Here is a 13,363-nt window from a genome sequence, read left to right as displayed (position 1 = left end):
AACAAACAGCCATCCCCATCAGAGGCTGCTTTATTTTAGTGCTCTGGTACCACTGCTGGGTATCAGCTGACTGGCATTGGTTTGGCCATGGGAGTTTGATGGGTGTTCAGACGTGCATCTCACACCTGGTCTTTCACTTTCTCCCCACGCTCCCAAGGTGGGCTCCGTGGTGGCTGTTGGCTGGATACGTTCCAAGAAAGCTGTTGACTGGCGTCTCTTCCGCAACATCTTCCTGGCCTGGTTCGTGACTGTCCCAGTTGCTGGCTTGTTCAGTGCGGGAGTGATGGCGCTGCTGATGTACGGTATTCTGCCTTATGTCTGAAGAGCCTCTTTCTCCAGGAAAAGGGGAAACAGCCAAGCTACTATGAGGGGAGAAGCGTTCCTGGGAAAGAACCAGTTGGAAAGGATTCATCTTCCATATCTAACTTCTTATCTACTGTACATAACAATGTGTCATATTGGTGACATGGTGATGTGGTGCCATTTCTTATATATTAAAGAAATATATATGCATATAGTAGGTAACAATACCTAAGTTATATTATCAGTGGGGTGAAAATAATTGCCTAGAATTTAATATTTAGTAAAATTTGTACATAGTGTATCATTTTGGTGGCAATTTTTTAATCTTTTGAAGAAGAGTATGGATTAGGAAATGTTTCTTGTCCATTTGATATAAGAAGAAGCGAGGTACAGGACTGCATAACACATGAATTTTTTTAAAGCTATTAAGATACTGGAACAAACTAAAATGTGCAGAAGTGCTTTTCATAAAATAACTTTGTTCATATCATATTGAACTTTGTGTATCATAGTGTAATGGTTATGGCTTTGTAAATACTTACAAACAGTAACTTTTAAATGGTGCATTTCCCTTATATATTTTGGATAAGAAAGTTTAGGAAGTACCAAAGAAGCAGGGGAATAGCTTGTCAATATTATGTTGTTGTCTACACGTGTGGGCGTGTGTTGTGTTTCCCCACCTCTAATTTAAAGTTGTTTTTGCTAAACTACCACCAGCAAAGCTGGGAGAGTACTGTTCATGTCTTAATGTAACTAAAAAAAACCACACACACAAAAAAAGAGTTAGTTCTACTTGTTCTTGTTACCTAGTAGGCATAACACTACTGTCCACATTTGACTATAGTATACTGGCTTGATTTTGTGGTTTGAAGTCTCTCACTACTCACCTTCTACCTTCCCCTTACAAGGCTTTGCTTCTAGTTGTCCTACTATCGGTTTCAGTGTAAGAACAGACTGTCAGTTTCCTCTTTTTTTATCCAGCATGTCACAACCACACAATCTCAGGTAAATGAGTGGGATTGTAGGGTCTATGTCATAGCCATGTGCAAATGCTGAGGAATAACAGCAGGTAGAAAGTAGGCGCTAGTTTTGTGTGAATGACGGTATTGGTGTGGAAAGGTGAGCTGAACGCTGCGTGAACTTCAGTTACAGCGAGGATGCAAATAAATGCCTGAAGCTCGGACCGGGTCCCCCAGGCAAGTCCCATCCTACCCCCTGACCATGCAGCCCTGCGCGCTGCTGTCCACCATCACTAGGGGATGAGATTCTGGCCCTGTATGAATGGGGATTGCATGGTAACCAGCATTTAGGATGAGATTTTCCCAGCAGCTAGGGCGACCCGTATGGGAAATGGCCAGCTACATCCCCTGCACAGCTTTGGAAAGCACATTTAGGTTAAGGTTACTGTTTCTTGGGGAGGAGGCAAGGGCAAAGGGGTGGCCAAATGAGGTTGGGAATCTATTACTGTTTAAATGCTGCTAAAATTTTGATAAACGTTCTTGGTACTCCATTGTGACTTTTCCATTGGTCATTCGTACTAAATTTATAATAAAAGGATAAACAGCCCCTATCACTGTTTGCCTCTTGGATTTTTCGAGTGTTGCTCATCCATGTCAGCCATAATGGGAAACGGCACAGAAGCAAAGAGCTTCCCTGCTATGGGCAGCTAAATCCTGCTACTTGGCCCTCGCTACTTTTTGTTCTTCATCTGCTTGGGTCCGGGGTTGGAGTCAGGTTGAGATGCTGAACCGGAGCTCTGTGTGGCACTAACAAAACCCCCCCATTTATTTCTGCTGTGGGGCCAGCATCACTCCCACCTGTTCTGGCGGCTCCATTTCTGTGGCGAGAGCACAAGGTCAGAGGGTGCCTGGATGCCTCCCATCCGTGCAGATGTCCCGAGTGCCCTCTGGCTCGGGCTGCTTTCTGTTAGGGATCTGGGAACCCCCCTGCCTTTTGAAGACCCATAAACATCGCCCTCTCCATGGCACCGTGGCTCTTGGTTTGCAAGCACTCTGAAACCCTAGCCCGGTTATATAAATAGTGGTAGCAACCAGGTGGGATGGGTGGCCAGCAACTGAGTGACACAACCAGCTCATGAGCGTGCGAAGACAATTTAAGACCTAGGGGTGGACGCGGGCTCGTAAACCATTACCAAAACCGAGCAAGTGGGCGGAGGTGTGCAGATGCTCCCAGCAGAATGGTGCCACTGACCCAGTGGCCGCAGGTCCCCTGGCAGGTACAGCGTGGCGCTGGCAACCAGGGCGATGGGGCCAAGGCTGGAGGGATTTCCCCAGCAGGGAAATGCTGTGCTCTGCACTCCCTGCCGGGTGCAGATGGGATGCACGTATCACGGGGTGGACTTCGCCTGAAGGCGTTTTCCCCAGGAACGGCCCTCTCCACCTTGTCCCAGTGACTTTCTGAGTGAGCCGAAACCCTTGCAGATGCGGTGCTCCAGAAGCTGAGATGGGCAGGGAGGACATTGTCCAGGAGGAGCTGGGCACCCTCCAGGGGATCCCCCTCTACAAGTGGTTCATCAAGGGCTGGTAGCAAGTGCAGGTTTTCCAAGCCTGGCCCAATGACCTGCTCATCTGCACCTTCCCCAAATTGGGTGAGCAGCCACAGCAGGCACAGGGATGGGGTGGGAGGGTGGTGGGCACAGGGTGCTGGTGGCTGTGAAACCCTCCTGCCATGCTGCAGGCACCACGTGGCTCAGTGAGATCGTGGACATGATCTATCACGATGGCAATGTGGAGAAATGCAAGTGGAATGCCGTCTTCAACCAGGTGCCCTTCCTGGAGATGAACGACCCCAATATGCCGAATGGTGGGTCTCATGTCATCGTCGTCATCCGGGGATGGGGCCGAGCTGGGGCAGCCCCACGCTGGCCTCTGGCGGCTTTCGCCCCTCTAACCCCCTCACCCCCTAGGCATCGAGCTGCTGGCCAAGACACCTTCGCTGCACCTGGTGAAGACCCACCTCCCTGTCCAGCTGCTGCCTGTCTCCTTCTGGGACCAGGACTGCAAGGTGGGCGCTTCCACAGACCAGGGTGCCTCATGGGGGGATCCCCAGCCCTGCCACCCCACTGACCTGCGTCACCTGCCCCCCAGGTGATCTATGTTGCCCGCAACCCCAAGGATGTGGCCACCTCCTCCTCCTACTTCTACCAGATGGCGAAGATGCACCCTGACCCCAGCACAATGGAGGAGTTTCTGCAGAACTCCACAGCTGGAAAAGGTGGGAGCCAAACTGGGGACAAATCCTGGCCCCTGGGACCCCCTAACCCCACAAGGCGGCCACAGGCTGGGATCCACTGGCCCAATTAAACCCCAAATATGCCTTCCCTCCCATGCTGCCAGCCCACAGTGGCCTACAGGTCCTGGTATGCCCATGTAAAAGACTGCTGGGAGAAGAGGCAGGAGAAGCGGCTCCTCTACCTCTTCTACGAGGACATGAAGCATGTGAGGGCGGCGGGGCCATGAAGGAAGGCTGGGGGCACCATGCCACCCTTCCTGTCCGCTTAGGGCCAGCTTACCTGCCTCTCCGGGCGCCCACCTCCCCAAGACTTCTGGCGTGAGGTGCAGAAGATCGCCCAGTTCCTGGGCAAGGAGGTGGCTGAGGGCATGGCAGCAAAGATAGTCCACCACACCTCCTTCCAGGAGATGAGGAAAAACCCTGCTGACAACTACAAGACCCTGCCGAGCTGGATGATGGACCACAGCCTGTTGCCCTTTCTGCGGAAAGGTGGGCGCCTGCACTGCAAGCAGACCTTCCCGCAGCCCCGCCCCTGCAGTGTTAAATTGCCACTGCGGATCGCCCTGGGGCAACGTCTGCTTGATTTTCTCACTCTCCCCCAGGGATTGCAGGGGACTGGAAAAAACACTTTATGGTGACCCAGAACAAACGCTTCAATAAGCACTACGAGGAGCAGGTGGAGGGCTCCGACCTCTGCTTCCACATGGAGATATGAGGGGACGCTGGGAACACCGGCGGCATGGCATGGCATGGCCCGGGGGCTCTGTGAGCTGCTGCCGCCGCTGCTGTGTTTCATGGGCACCTCTCCACGGAGAGGAGAGTCAGGGTTTCCCCCCACTGCAATACTGGGGGGAGGGGAGGTTCTGCTCCAATTTCCAGAGGTGGAGGTGGGGTTGCATGCCCTTCCCTGTGCTGGAAATGGATCGTGAACTTTGAGAGCCATCTTTGCAGGCCAAAATCTGGGTCCGGCCCCATCATGCTGTGCGATTTCATGAAGCGTTGAGAATTGGCAGTGATTTGTTTTCCCTTCTGGTAATAAAGTGTGATGGTGGCGGGGAGGGTGAGCTTTGATCTGCAGCTAGAGGCTGAAGCAACAAGCGGAAGGACTGGCATCACCAGCTCCCCCATCTGCCAATAAAACCTCTTTGGCAGGTACGTCTTAGTAAAAGGTGTGGTTGTGCAAGCAAGTGGTGGTGGCTGTCCTGCTCTGGGCACCCGGCCCCTGCCTTTCTTATTACATTACAGCAAAGCCAAAGAACAAACACAGAGTCCTGGGTCTCCCAGCAGCATAAAACTGCATGCATTTAATATCCAAAGGCTCTGTCCTTATGCGGCTTGCAGTGATGCTCGGCCTCACCTCAAGCACGGCTCGCTGCCACGAGAAATTGCTAAGGCGCTTGAAGGCGCTAGGCAATGCTTGCAGGGCAAAATTTTCCTACGGAAAACATTGCTCTCAGGCCCTGACACCTTGCCTACAAAGCAAAGGGCAGTGCCAGAGGGAGCAGAGCCTCGGCAATCAGTGGAAAAAAAAAACCTGAAGCAGCCAAGAGGTACCAGCGGCCTCCCTGTCCCCGCACCTCCCACATGCACAGGCCCCTGGATTGCTGTGAATCTTTTTACAAAGCACGAGGTGGGGGCGCGGGTCTGCCCCAAGGTCTCCGGACAGAGAGAAATTTTCATAGCCACTTCATGGCTGAGTGAGATCTCACAAGCACCCTCCCCGTCCCCCCACAAGCCTGCAAAGCCGAGCCCCGGACCCTGAGTGGGGGCATCGAGCTCTGGCATTATCTCTGTATTTCCCCAAAAGGGAGCTCTTCCCCAAAAGCCTGGCACAGAGTTTGTGTATGTAGCCCAGTCCTCCGTGAGCTGCCAACCCTGAGTGCCTCCAGGAATGCTTGTTCCAGCAAGTTGCCTCTGTGAGCCCAGCTGTTGCACACAAGCTGCTTGCATGCTGCAATTATTTTTATCTGGAATTTTCCCAGGTGCAGCTGTGAAAACCGGTGCTAAGTAAGTGAAGGGGGCACCCCAAATACTTGTGTTTTCCTTCAGCCCAGCATATGTAGGAGGAGAAAAGCCACATCAGCTCGAGGAAGAAGCTGGGAACAGTCTGTGAAGTCCCCCTGCTGCTGAATACTGATGGACAGGAAGTGAGGTGAAGAAATTCCAGGAAAAAACAGACGCTCTTCTGATTTCCCCTTGCTCCAAGTGGCAGAGACCCTTCAAACGAGGATCAATTTCGGGCAGGCAAATGCCCAGCTCCTGTTTTTCCTCTCTTGCCTATTTACAACTCAGCTTATTTTCACGCTGGAGGGAGATAAGGAGGCAATAACCACTGCCACCTTTAAACCCTTTCCGCAGTAGCACAATATCCGCTGCGGCAGCATTTCTCAGCCCTGCGGTGCCCGAACTTTGGTCCCGCGCTGGTGCGCCGGGGGTTGGCTCAAAGGCCGACCCCCGCGTCCCACTAGCAGCCCCCATGCAGAGCCCCTGCATCAGGTCAGCAGCGTGAGCCCGGGTTTTGTACGGGGCGGGGGGGGGGGGGTGCCTGAGTACTAAGCAACTCTTCCCAGGCGTGGTGCCAGGAGCTGCCGTGGCTCCCCGCCAGTTTGTCTTCCGGCTGTGCTCCTCCCTCCGTACTGCCGGGTCCGGGTTGCTCCGGCTCCCTTCCCGGAGGACGTCCCTGGGCCTCCTGCATCCCAAGGCGCCTCCCCATGCCTCCATTTTCCACACGGAGCCGGAGAGTTGGGCGGAGGGGGGGGGGGGGAAATAAATCCCCTTTTCCCTGCTCAGGGCTGAGCTTTTCCCTCCTGTGCCCTGGCGAGACCACGCGCAGCGGACACAGGTAACAGGGATGCCCGAGCCGCGGGTGCCGCGGGGGTCCCAGCCGGTTGCCCAGCCGGGGGATGCCGGCAGCGCGGGAAGGCGAGCTGGTTACTGATTGACTCCCCACAAAGCTGGCTGAGCAACTCGAGCGCGGTCCCTGTCCCCAGGCAAGGTGGAAAACTGCTCCCTTTTAGCGCTTCAAGCTGACGCTGAGCTGCCCAGCGCAGCGACTTGGCAGCCACCGTTTCAGGCAGGTTCGGCCCCCTCTCTGGGATGCCTGCCTTCCCCTTTTCCTTTCTAAGTGGTATTTAAACCTGTCTAAGCAGGCTGCCTCCCTGCTGCCAGGCTTTCGTGCTACTCTGCGGCACTCCCTTTGCAGGCAGTAGTTGCAAACTCCATTTTCCAAGAGCTCGAGCAGAAATCACACTGTGCTCTTGGAGTGTGCAGCAACAGGACTTTTGGGGCTAAAACCCGACTGCCCTGCCAGCAGAGTTGCTCTGGCTATAGTGCATTTAAAGTGTACTAAAGAAAGGCATTTCGCCCGGTCTCTGCTTGTGAGGGAGATATAATAGGTGCAGTAGAAAAGCAATATAGAGGAGCAGGGGGGACAAGAGGCAGAATGCATCAGCCGAAGTCCAAGGGCAGGTGAAGAAAAGCATGGGGTCAGGGCTGCCCACTTGTGCTGCTCCCCAGTCAGGTGAGGTGCCCCAGCAGCCCAAGTTTAAGACTCCTGTAAGTTTAATTTTGCTGCCTGTAAAGGAGTGAGTCACATACAAAGCAACAGCTATTGCAGGGACCTGGCTTTTACAAAGCAGCAGCCCCCCCGTTCCCCAAAGCTTTCCCCCTGCCACCCCCAAAAGCCCAAGGGGGAGACTGATCCCTGCTCCCAGCTGCTTCCCACCACCGACCCAGCTCTGCAAGGAGCCGGCTGGCCCCCAACACCTCTCCCGGCCCCATCAGGATGGCCTCAGTGGACACCTTCCTGCGGCAGCCCTGGCGCCCGGTGCACGGCATGCCCATGGTCTGTGCCTTCGCCTGCAACTGGGAGCGGGTCGACACCTTCCAGAGCTGCCCCGAGGACATCGTGGTGGCCTCTTTCCCCAAATCTGGTGAGCTCCCTCCCATGGGGGCACTGGAGAGGGGCTCCCCCAAAGGAGGCATCCACCTGGAGCCACCCTGGCAGGCTGGGCATGGGCGCAGGGTGGTGGGGGGAGATGCCGAAAAGGCACTGGGAGCCGGGAGGGGGATCCTGCTCAGGAACTGAGCTGGTCGGAGGTCTGGCCTCTCCTCACCAGGCACCACCTGGGTGAGCGAGATTGTGGACGCAGTCCTGAAAGGCGGCGACCCTGAGAAGTGCAAGCAGGATGCCATCACCAACCGGGTGCCCATGCTGGAGTTCACCGCCCCTGGGATGCCAGCAGGTAGTGGGGCTGGGGGTGGGTGCAGGGCCGGGGGGGAGGGGGCGTGCAGGGACAGCTCTCAGTGGGAGTGCACTGGCGGAAAGTTCCTTTCCAGGCACGGAGCATTTGGCGGCGATGCCATCCCCACGCATCATCAAGACCCATATCCCAGCCCACCTCCTGCCGAAGTCCTTCTGGGAAAACCGCTGCAAGGTAACTGGCCACTGGCATGGGCAGTGGGCAGAATGTGGATGGCGACCTGCCCTGCAGGGATCTTGCATGGGCCGGATTGCAAATGCCCCAACTCCACAGGTGGTCTATGTGGCCCGCAATGCCAAGGACGTGGCTGTCTCCTTCTACCACTTTGACCTGATGAACATGCTGCACCCGCACCCCGGCACCTGGGAGGAGTACCTGGAGGAGTTCATGGCAGGCAGAGGTGGGTCTGCGGGCAGTGCCCAGGCATGCAGCCCTAGGGGGACATGCACAGTGGTGCACGATGCTGGGGTGCTGCCATGTCCCCTTTTGACACCCCGGGCTCTGCCCCACAATGCAGTGGCCTATGGCTCCTGGCACAACCATGTGAAGGGCTACTGGGAGCGGAGGAAGGAGCACCCCATCCTCTACCTCTTCTATGAGGACATGAAGGAGGTGATGTACCGGGGGGATGGCGGTGGCAGCACAGGGGCCGGGGCTGAGCATCCGTGTCGTTCCTGGCAGGACCCACAGCGGGAGATTGGGAAGGTGGCACGGTTCCTGCAGCGGGAGCTGCCACCGGCAGCGCTGGATGCCATTGCCCGCCACACCTCCTTCGAGGCCATGCGGGACAACCCCACCACCAACTACAGCATGCTGCCCACCAGCATCATGGACCACCGCATCTCCCCCTTCATGCGCAGAGGTGAGTGGTCCCTGCCCTGCCCCCCCCCACCTGCACAGTCCCCCCTACTGCTGCCGCTGCTGCCCCGCTCACCCCCGTCTCGCCTGGCCCCAGGCATCGCTGGTGACTGGAAGAACTACTTCACCGTGGCCCAGAGCGAGCGCTTCGACAAGGATTACGCCCAGAAGATGGCAGGTACCGACCTGCGCTTTCGCACCGAGCTCTGAGGATGGTGGCTGCCACATGCCCCGCAGCCACTGCTAGACCTGGGGACTGACCCCCAACCCCGGGGGGCTGGAGCTGGGCCTGCTGGAGGGAAATAAAATAAAATGTCTTTATTAACATCCTCAGGGGGTGCTTGGTCATGTGCACTGTGCTGATTCCCAGTGCCCTGTTTGCATGCGTGCTTGGAAAAGCTCTTGGAAGGCATCGGCTGCTCCTGGGCTGTGGATGTGCTGCCCAGAGCCCCCTTGAGGGGCATGTGAATGATGCCTCGTGTCCCCTCAGTACCCTGTGACAAGGCTTTGCAGAGTTATTGCTGCCAGCACCTCTCAGGGTTGTGGAAGATTTCAGCACAAAAACACAGGCTGGAAAAACACCCCCTCTGAGCCTGGGAGCCCAGTGGGAAACCCTGCCGGGCCCCCTGGCCTTTCCCCTTGCTCGCTCCTCCCTCCTCCACACACAGCACAAGCAAACATTTCTTCCCTTGCCTGCTCCTGCCTCTGCCCTTCCCCTCCCCGCTAAAACTGCCGTGGGCCCTGGGTGTGCTGCCACCCTCCCTGCCTTGGGGTTGCCTGCCGGGTCGCGGAGCGGCAGGGAGCCAGGGCGTAGTGCGTGCTCCCAGGCCTCCTTGGGGCCGGCGGCGGCTGCAGTAACCCTGGGGACCCTCTTCCCAGCCGTGAGTGGGTGCAGCGGCAGGGATTGCTCCTTCCCAGCCCCATCAGGATGGCCTCGGCAGACACCTTCCTGAGGCAGCCCTGGCGCACAGCATCCCCATGGTCTGTGCCTTCGCCTGCAACTGGGAGTGGGTTGACACCTTCCCGAGCGGCCCCAAGGACACTGTGGTGGCCTCCTTCCCCAAATCTGGTGAGCTCCCCAAGATCTCCATGACATGGCAGACCCTGGCAGCAACAGGTCCCTTGCCCCCATGCTCAGGGGCAAGTGCGTGGCTTGGCTGGGACCTGCTCGCCTGGGGAATGTGGCGCATTCAGGTCTGCCAGATGGAGCCAGTCGGGGGGGCAAGCCCCCCCCCCCCCCCACCTAAAGCCACTGGGCTGCTTTCCCCAGGCACCACTTGGAGCTGTGAGATCGTGGACATGATCCTGCATGGTGGCAACCTCAAGCAGTGCAAGAGGGATGTCATCACCTAGCGGATGCCCATGCTGGAGTTCACTGTCCCTGGGCAGTTGCCAGCAGGTAGCGGGGCTGGGGGCTTGGATGCGTGAGCTCAGGAAAGGCTGCCGGTTCCCACGCCAGGCCGCATGGGCCAGCAGGGGATGCAGCATGGGGCTCCCGCAGGAACAGAACTGCTGGTCACCCTGCCCTTGCCCCGCGTGGTGAAGACCCACCTGCCTGCTCACGTGCTGCCTCTGTCCTTTTGGGCCAATGGCTGCAAGGTAGGCGCTTGCCCCCGCCCCAGCGGGGGGGGGTACCGCAGCCTCCGGGGCTCCTCGCCCTCCCGCCCCTGCCCACGCGGGGTGCCTGCTGCAGCATGCCTGGGGGCTGCCCCTCATGCCCGTGGCTACCCCACTCCACAGGTGCTCTGTGTGGCCCATAATGCCAAGGATGTGGCCGTCTCCTTCTACCACTTCACCCTGATGGACAAGCTGCTGCCACACCCTGGCACCCGGGACGAGTACCTGCAGGAGTTCATGGAGGCCAGAGGTGGGTCTGCGGGCAGCGCCAGCCCCATGGCGGAAGGCATTGCCCCATATCCCATTCTCCACCCCCCCCCGTGACACCCCGGGCTCTGCCCCACAACACAGTGGCCTATGGCTCCTGGCACAACCATGTGAAGGGCTACTGGGAGCGGAGGAAGGAGCACCCCCATCCTCTACCTCTTCTGTGAGGACATGGCAGCCGCTACACACCCCACAGCCACTGCCAGAGCCCCCAGCCCCTTTTGCTGCCCCACCCCCCCCAATATTGCCTCTCGGCATTGGCACTGCCCCAGCACCCAGTTGCATCTCACTAATTTTCTTATGCAGGAGGCGGTTTTGGGAAAATGGAGTTTGCCGCCTGCATAGTTACTGATTGCCCAAGGAAACCTCCCGCCCGTGTAAAGGTTACCCCAGCACTGGGAAGCCCGGTGGAGTCTCCTGCAGTTAATCTTGCACTTGCTGCACGTCTGCCTCCTCGTCTGTGTCTAGGAGATGGCCTATGCAAAGGCCATTTTGAAGAAGTAACACCAGCTTTTCAGATATCAAGAATGTATTTCTGATTAAGCCAGGAGCCCCAAGTCCCACCTGTGGCAAGTGTTTGGGGGCCCCTCGGTCTGCGAGCCCCCAGACTTGCTCTGGCGCAGTGACGCTTCTAGAGCGCAATGAATAAAGGTGTTTTGTGGCCCCAACACACACCTCTCTGTAAGCTCCCCTCTTATGTCAGCGTCACATCAGCGGTGTCAGAAAAGCCCCTGCTGAGGTCACAGTTTGGGGCCAGGGTGGGAGGGAACCACACACAGCATGGTTATGGCCACACACACACCCAGCTGCCGGGGCCATGGGGGAGAGGGGAGGTGAGGGGCTGGGGCGCACCGGCGGGGACAGAGACCCTTCCCTGCGCTGGCGGTGCTGGTTTCTCTAAGGGGAACTGCAGTCCCAGGGATGGGGATGGGAGCATCCTGGCTGTCCTGGGGAGGGCTGAGGGCCAGCCGTTCCCCAAGGAAGGAATAAAGCTGATGGCAAAAAGAGGATTTATCGGTCGCTCTTGTGCTGTTATGCTCCCAGGGACCTGGAAACTTGGCTTTTGCTGTGCCAGTTGCCCCGCAACTGAGTCGTCCATAAGGTATGCCTGGTTTCCCTTCAAAGGAAGCCCTCTCCTGCCCCGGTGTCTGAAGGTGAGGGCTGTCCAGCCGCAAAGGTTTGCTCAGTTCCCTTGGCCTCTATCAGAGAGTTTCCAAAGCAGTGCAGATGAAAAAAATGTAGATAAATGGCACCAGGCAATGACGCAGCATATAAACACAGCCACATGGGGGGGGGAATAGGCTTGCTAAATCCAGGTTCTTCAAAAAATAGCTATTTTCTTAATGTTGCAACTGCTTAAGAAAGCTGGAAGGAAGCTGCGAGTCTGATGGTTTTTTGGTGCTGGTTCCTCTGATGCCGGCCTCACCTGCCTCTCTCTGCTGCCTTTTGTTCGATACCTGCGCCAGAAAGTAACTTGCCAGTGACTTGGAGGAAATGTTCATTACTTGTAGGCACAAAGTGTCCCTGAGGATGCAATGTCTTTCTCAAAGGTGGATGGAATAGTCCAAGAGGTTGAAAAACTGACTGGCAAGTTCACAGGGAGGTCTGCCTTCCTTAGGAGAATGCTCTGCAAAAGGCACTTGGCTCGTACTGTAACTCCCATCGACTCCAAGTCCCAAATGCCCCACCTGATATCAGTGGACCTTGTGGTGCCTGAACATGTTCCTGGATTTGGCTCTGCAAGATTAACAGAAGTCCGCACAACACATCTAAAAAGGGAAAAAAAGCATATTTGACTTTGTGCTCCATTAACGGAAGAGAGCTGGAGCGGGAACCAGCATTAACAGCAAGTGCTAGCGCCATAAACATGGGTCAGACCTGCAGATGCTTGTCACCGTGTGGCAAGTGCAGTATTGCTCCCCTTCAGGATGCCTTTTTGGCGGTGGGGTCCTCATGGCCCCGATTGGGGTATAAGAGATGGGGCTGGGCAAAATCTGGGGAAGGAGTTTTATATTGCAAGTGCAAAAATATATATTTTATTATAAGTCATAATAAAATAATTACAAATTTTTTTTGCTTCTCTCTCTGATAGTAAAAGCTTCTCTGTGTTCTATAATGCATCTTTTGCATATTTCTTGGTCACACTAATTTATTACATCATTGATGACTATGCAGCAGGCTCTGAACCTCTGTCCCTTCTTATGTTGCAGTATCAATATAAACAAAGCTGAGCCAGAAGTGCCTAAACAGGAGCCAGAAGAAGTAAGACAGGTAATTACAGGCATTAGCAGAGAGACCCGAACTGCTGGTAGCTTCAGTCACATCTCCTTTCACATGGTAAAGATGTCCCATAGAAAAGGAGCTCCTAGGCTGGACACGGTTCCTCTGTGTCTGGTTGATCTGTACAAGTTACATCAGTATCATGACGCATTTCTGCAGGAATTCCCCCCCACTGTTCCTGTCAGACACAGCTCCTCCACTGACGCGAACTACTTGTTTCTATGTAATTTGTTCCGGGCACTTTCTTCCTTCCATTGTTTCTCATATGGCTATTTGTTGCTGGCTTGGTTTAAAGTCAGGCTTTCTAAACCCCCCTGCTTTATTCCTTAGACGTGTTGTGTTTGTGTGGACACACATGTATATTTGGTTATGTTTCTGCTGCATCTCTGGTCTGTTTAGACGACACTTTAATGACACCTTTGGCCACTCTATAATATAGATATGGCTCCAGTAAAATGTAAAGGTGCATATAGCATGCTTCAAAAACCCCTTTTGCTCTCCAATATCGATAAGAACTGGGGGTT

At 55.6% G+C, this 13,363-nt stretch overlaps 3 protein-coding genes and 1 pseudogene across 21 annotated transcripts in view; all 4 read left to right on the top strand.

Moving 5' to 3' along the window:
- The window catches only part of SLC20A2 (solute carrier family 20 member 2), a 58,303-nt gene extending 56,430 nt beyond the window's left edge, over nt 1-1,873 (top strand). For 15 of the 16 annotated variants that reach the window (XM_064510256.1, XM_026116677.2, XM_026116675.2 and 12 more), the window contains one exon: nt 158-1,873. In XM_064510256.1, coding sequence (XP_064366326.1) covers nt 158-322 — 165 coding nt within the window. In that variant the 3' untranslated portion in view covers nt 323-1,873. The remainder of the gene's footprint in view (nt 1-157) is intronic. The other variant, XR_010388799.1, reaches the window with a different exon arrangement.
- Nucleotides 1,874-2,766: 893 nt separating this feature from the next.
- On the top strand, nt 2,767-4,270 carry LOC112993252 (sulfotransferase 1 family member D1-like). Its single transcript, XM_064511755.1, is given in 7 exon segments — nt 2,767-2,911; nt 3,001-3,126; nt 3,230-3,327; nt 3,411-3,537; nt 3,667-3,758; nt 3,861-4,044; nt 4,158-4,270. Coding segments are annotated over 7 exon segments (885 nt in total).
- A 1,676-nt stretch (nt 4,271-5,946) lies between these two features.
- LOC112993251 (sulfotransferase 1B1-like) lies at nt 5,947-9,004 on the top strand. Of its 4 annotated transcripts, none has more exons than XM_064510248.1 (8): nt 5,947-6,051; nt 7,339-7,487; nt 7,674-7,799; nt 7,894-7,991; nt 8,091-8,217; nt 8,335-8,429; nt 8,499-8,679; nt 8,773-9,004. In XM_064510248.1, exons 1-8 carry the CDS (start codon nt 6,032-6,034, stop codon nt 8,883-8,885), a joined length of 909 nt encoding a protein of 302 aa, XP_064366318.1. In that variant the 5' UTR covers nt 5,947-6,031; the 3' UTR covers nt 8,886-9,004. The 4 variants fall into 4 exon arrangements, with proteins under 4 accessions (XP_064366318.1, XP_025972466.2, XP_025972469.1 ...); XM_026116681.2 differs by lacking the exon at nt 5,947-6,051 and adding an exon at nt 6,207-6,397 and having other exon boundaries at nt 7,291-7,487; XM_026116684.2 differs by lacking the exon at nt 5,947-6,051 and adding an exon at nt 6,207-6,397 and having other exon boundaries at nt 7,269-7,487.
- A 108-nt stretch (nt 9,005-9,112) lies between these two features.
- On the top strand, nt 9,113-11,343 carry LOC112993250 (sulfotransferase 1B1-like; annotated as a pseudogene).
- The last annotated feature ends 2,020 nt before the right edge of the window (nt 11,344-13,363 follow it).

The sequence above is a fragment of the Dromaius novaehollandiae genome, chromosome 4, assembly GCF_036370855.1.
Source record: "Dromaius novaehollandiae isolate bDroNov1 chromosome 4, bDroNov1.hap1, whole genome shotgun sequence".
Classification (NCBI taxonomy): domain Eukaryota; kingdom Metazoa; phylum Chordata; class Aves; order Casuariiformes; family Dromaiidae; genus Dromaius; species Dromaius novaehollandiae.
Note: the sequence above shows the minus strand (reverse complement) of the source record. Positions and strands in the feature narration are given on the sequence as shown.

What these genes read in the sequence shown, in the direction of transcription:
- LOC112993251 (XM_026116681.2), top strand. Translation starts at nt 6,267, where the DNA reads ATGCCTCCATTTTCCACACGGAGCCGGAGAGTTGGGCGGAGGGGGGGG. An exon ending in TCTGGGAAAACCGCTGCAAG is followed by an intron (nt 7,992 to 8,090) that starts GTAACTGGCCAC and finishes CCAACTCCACAG; the next exon opens with GTGGTCTATGTGGCCCGCAA. An exon ending in GGAGTTCATGGCAGGCAGAG is followed by an intron (nt 8,218 to 8,334) that starts GTGGGTCTGCGG and finishes CCCACAATGCAG; the next exon opens with TGGCCTATGGCTCCTGGCAC.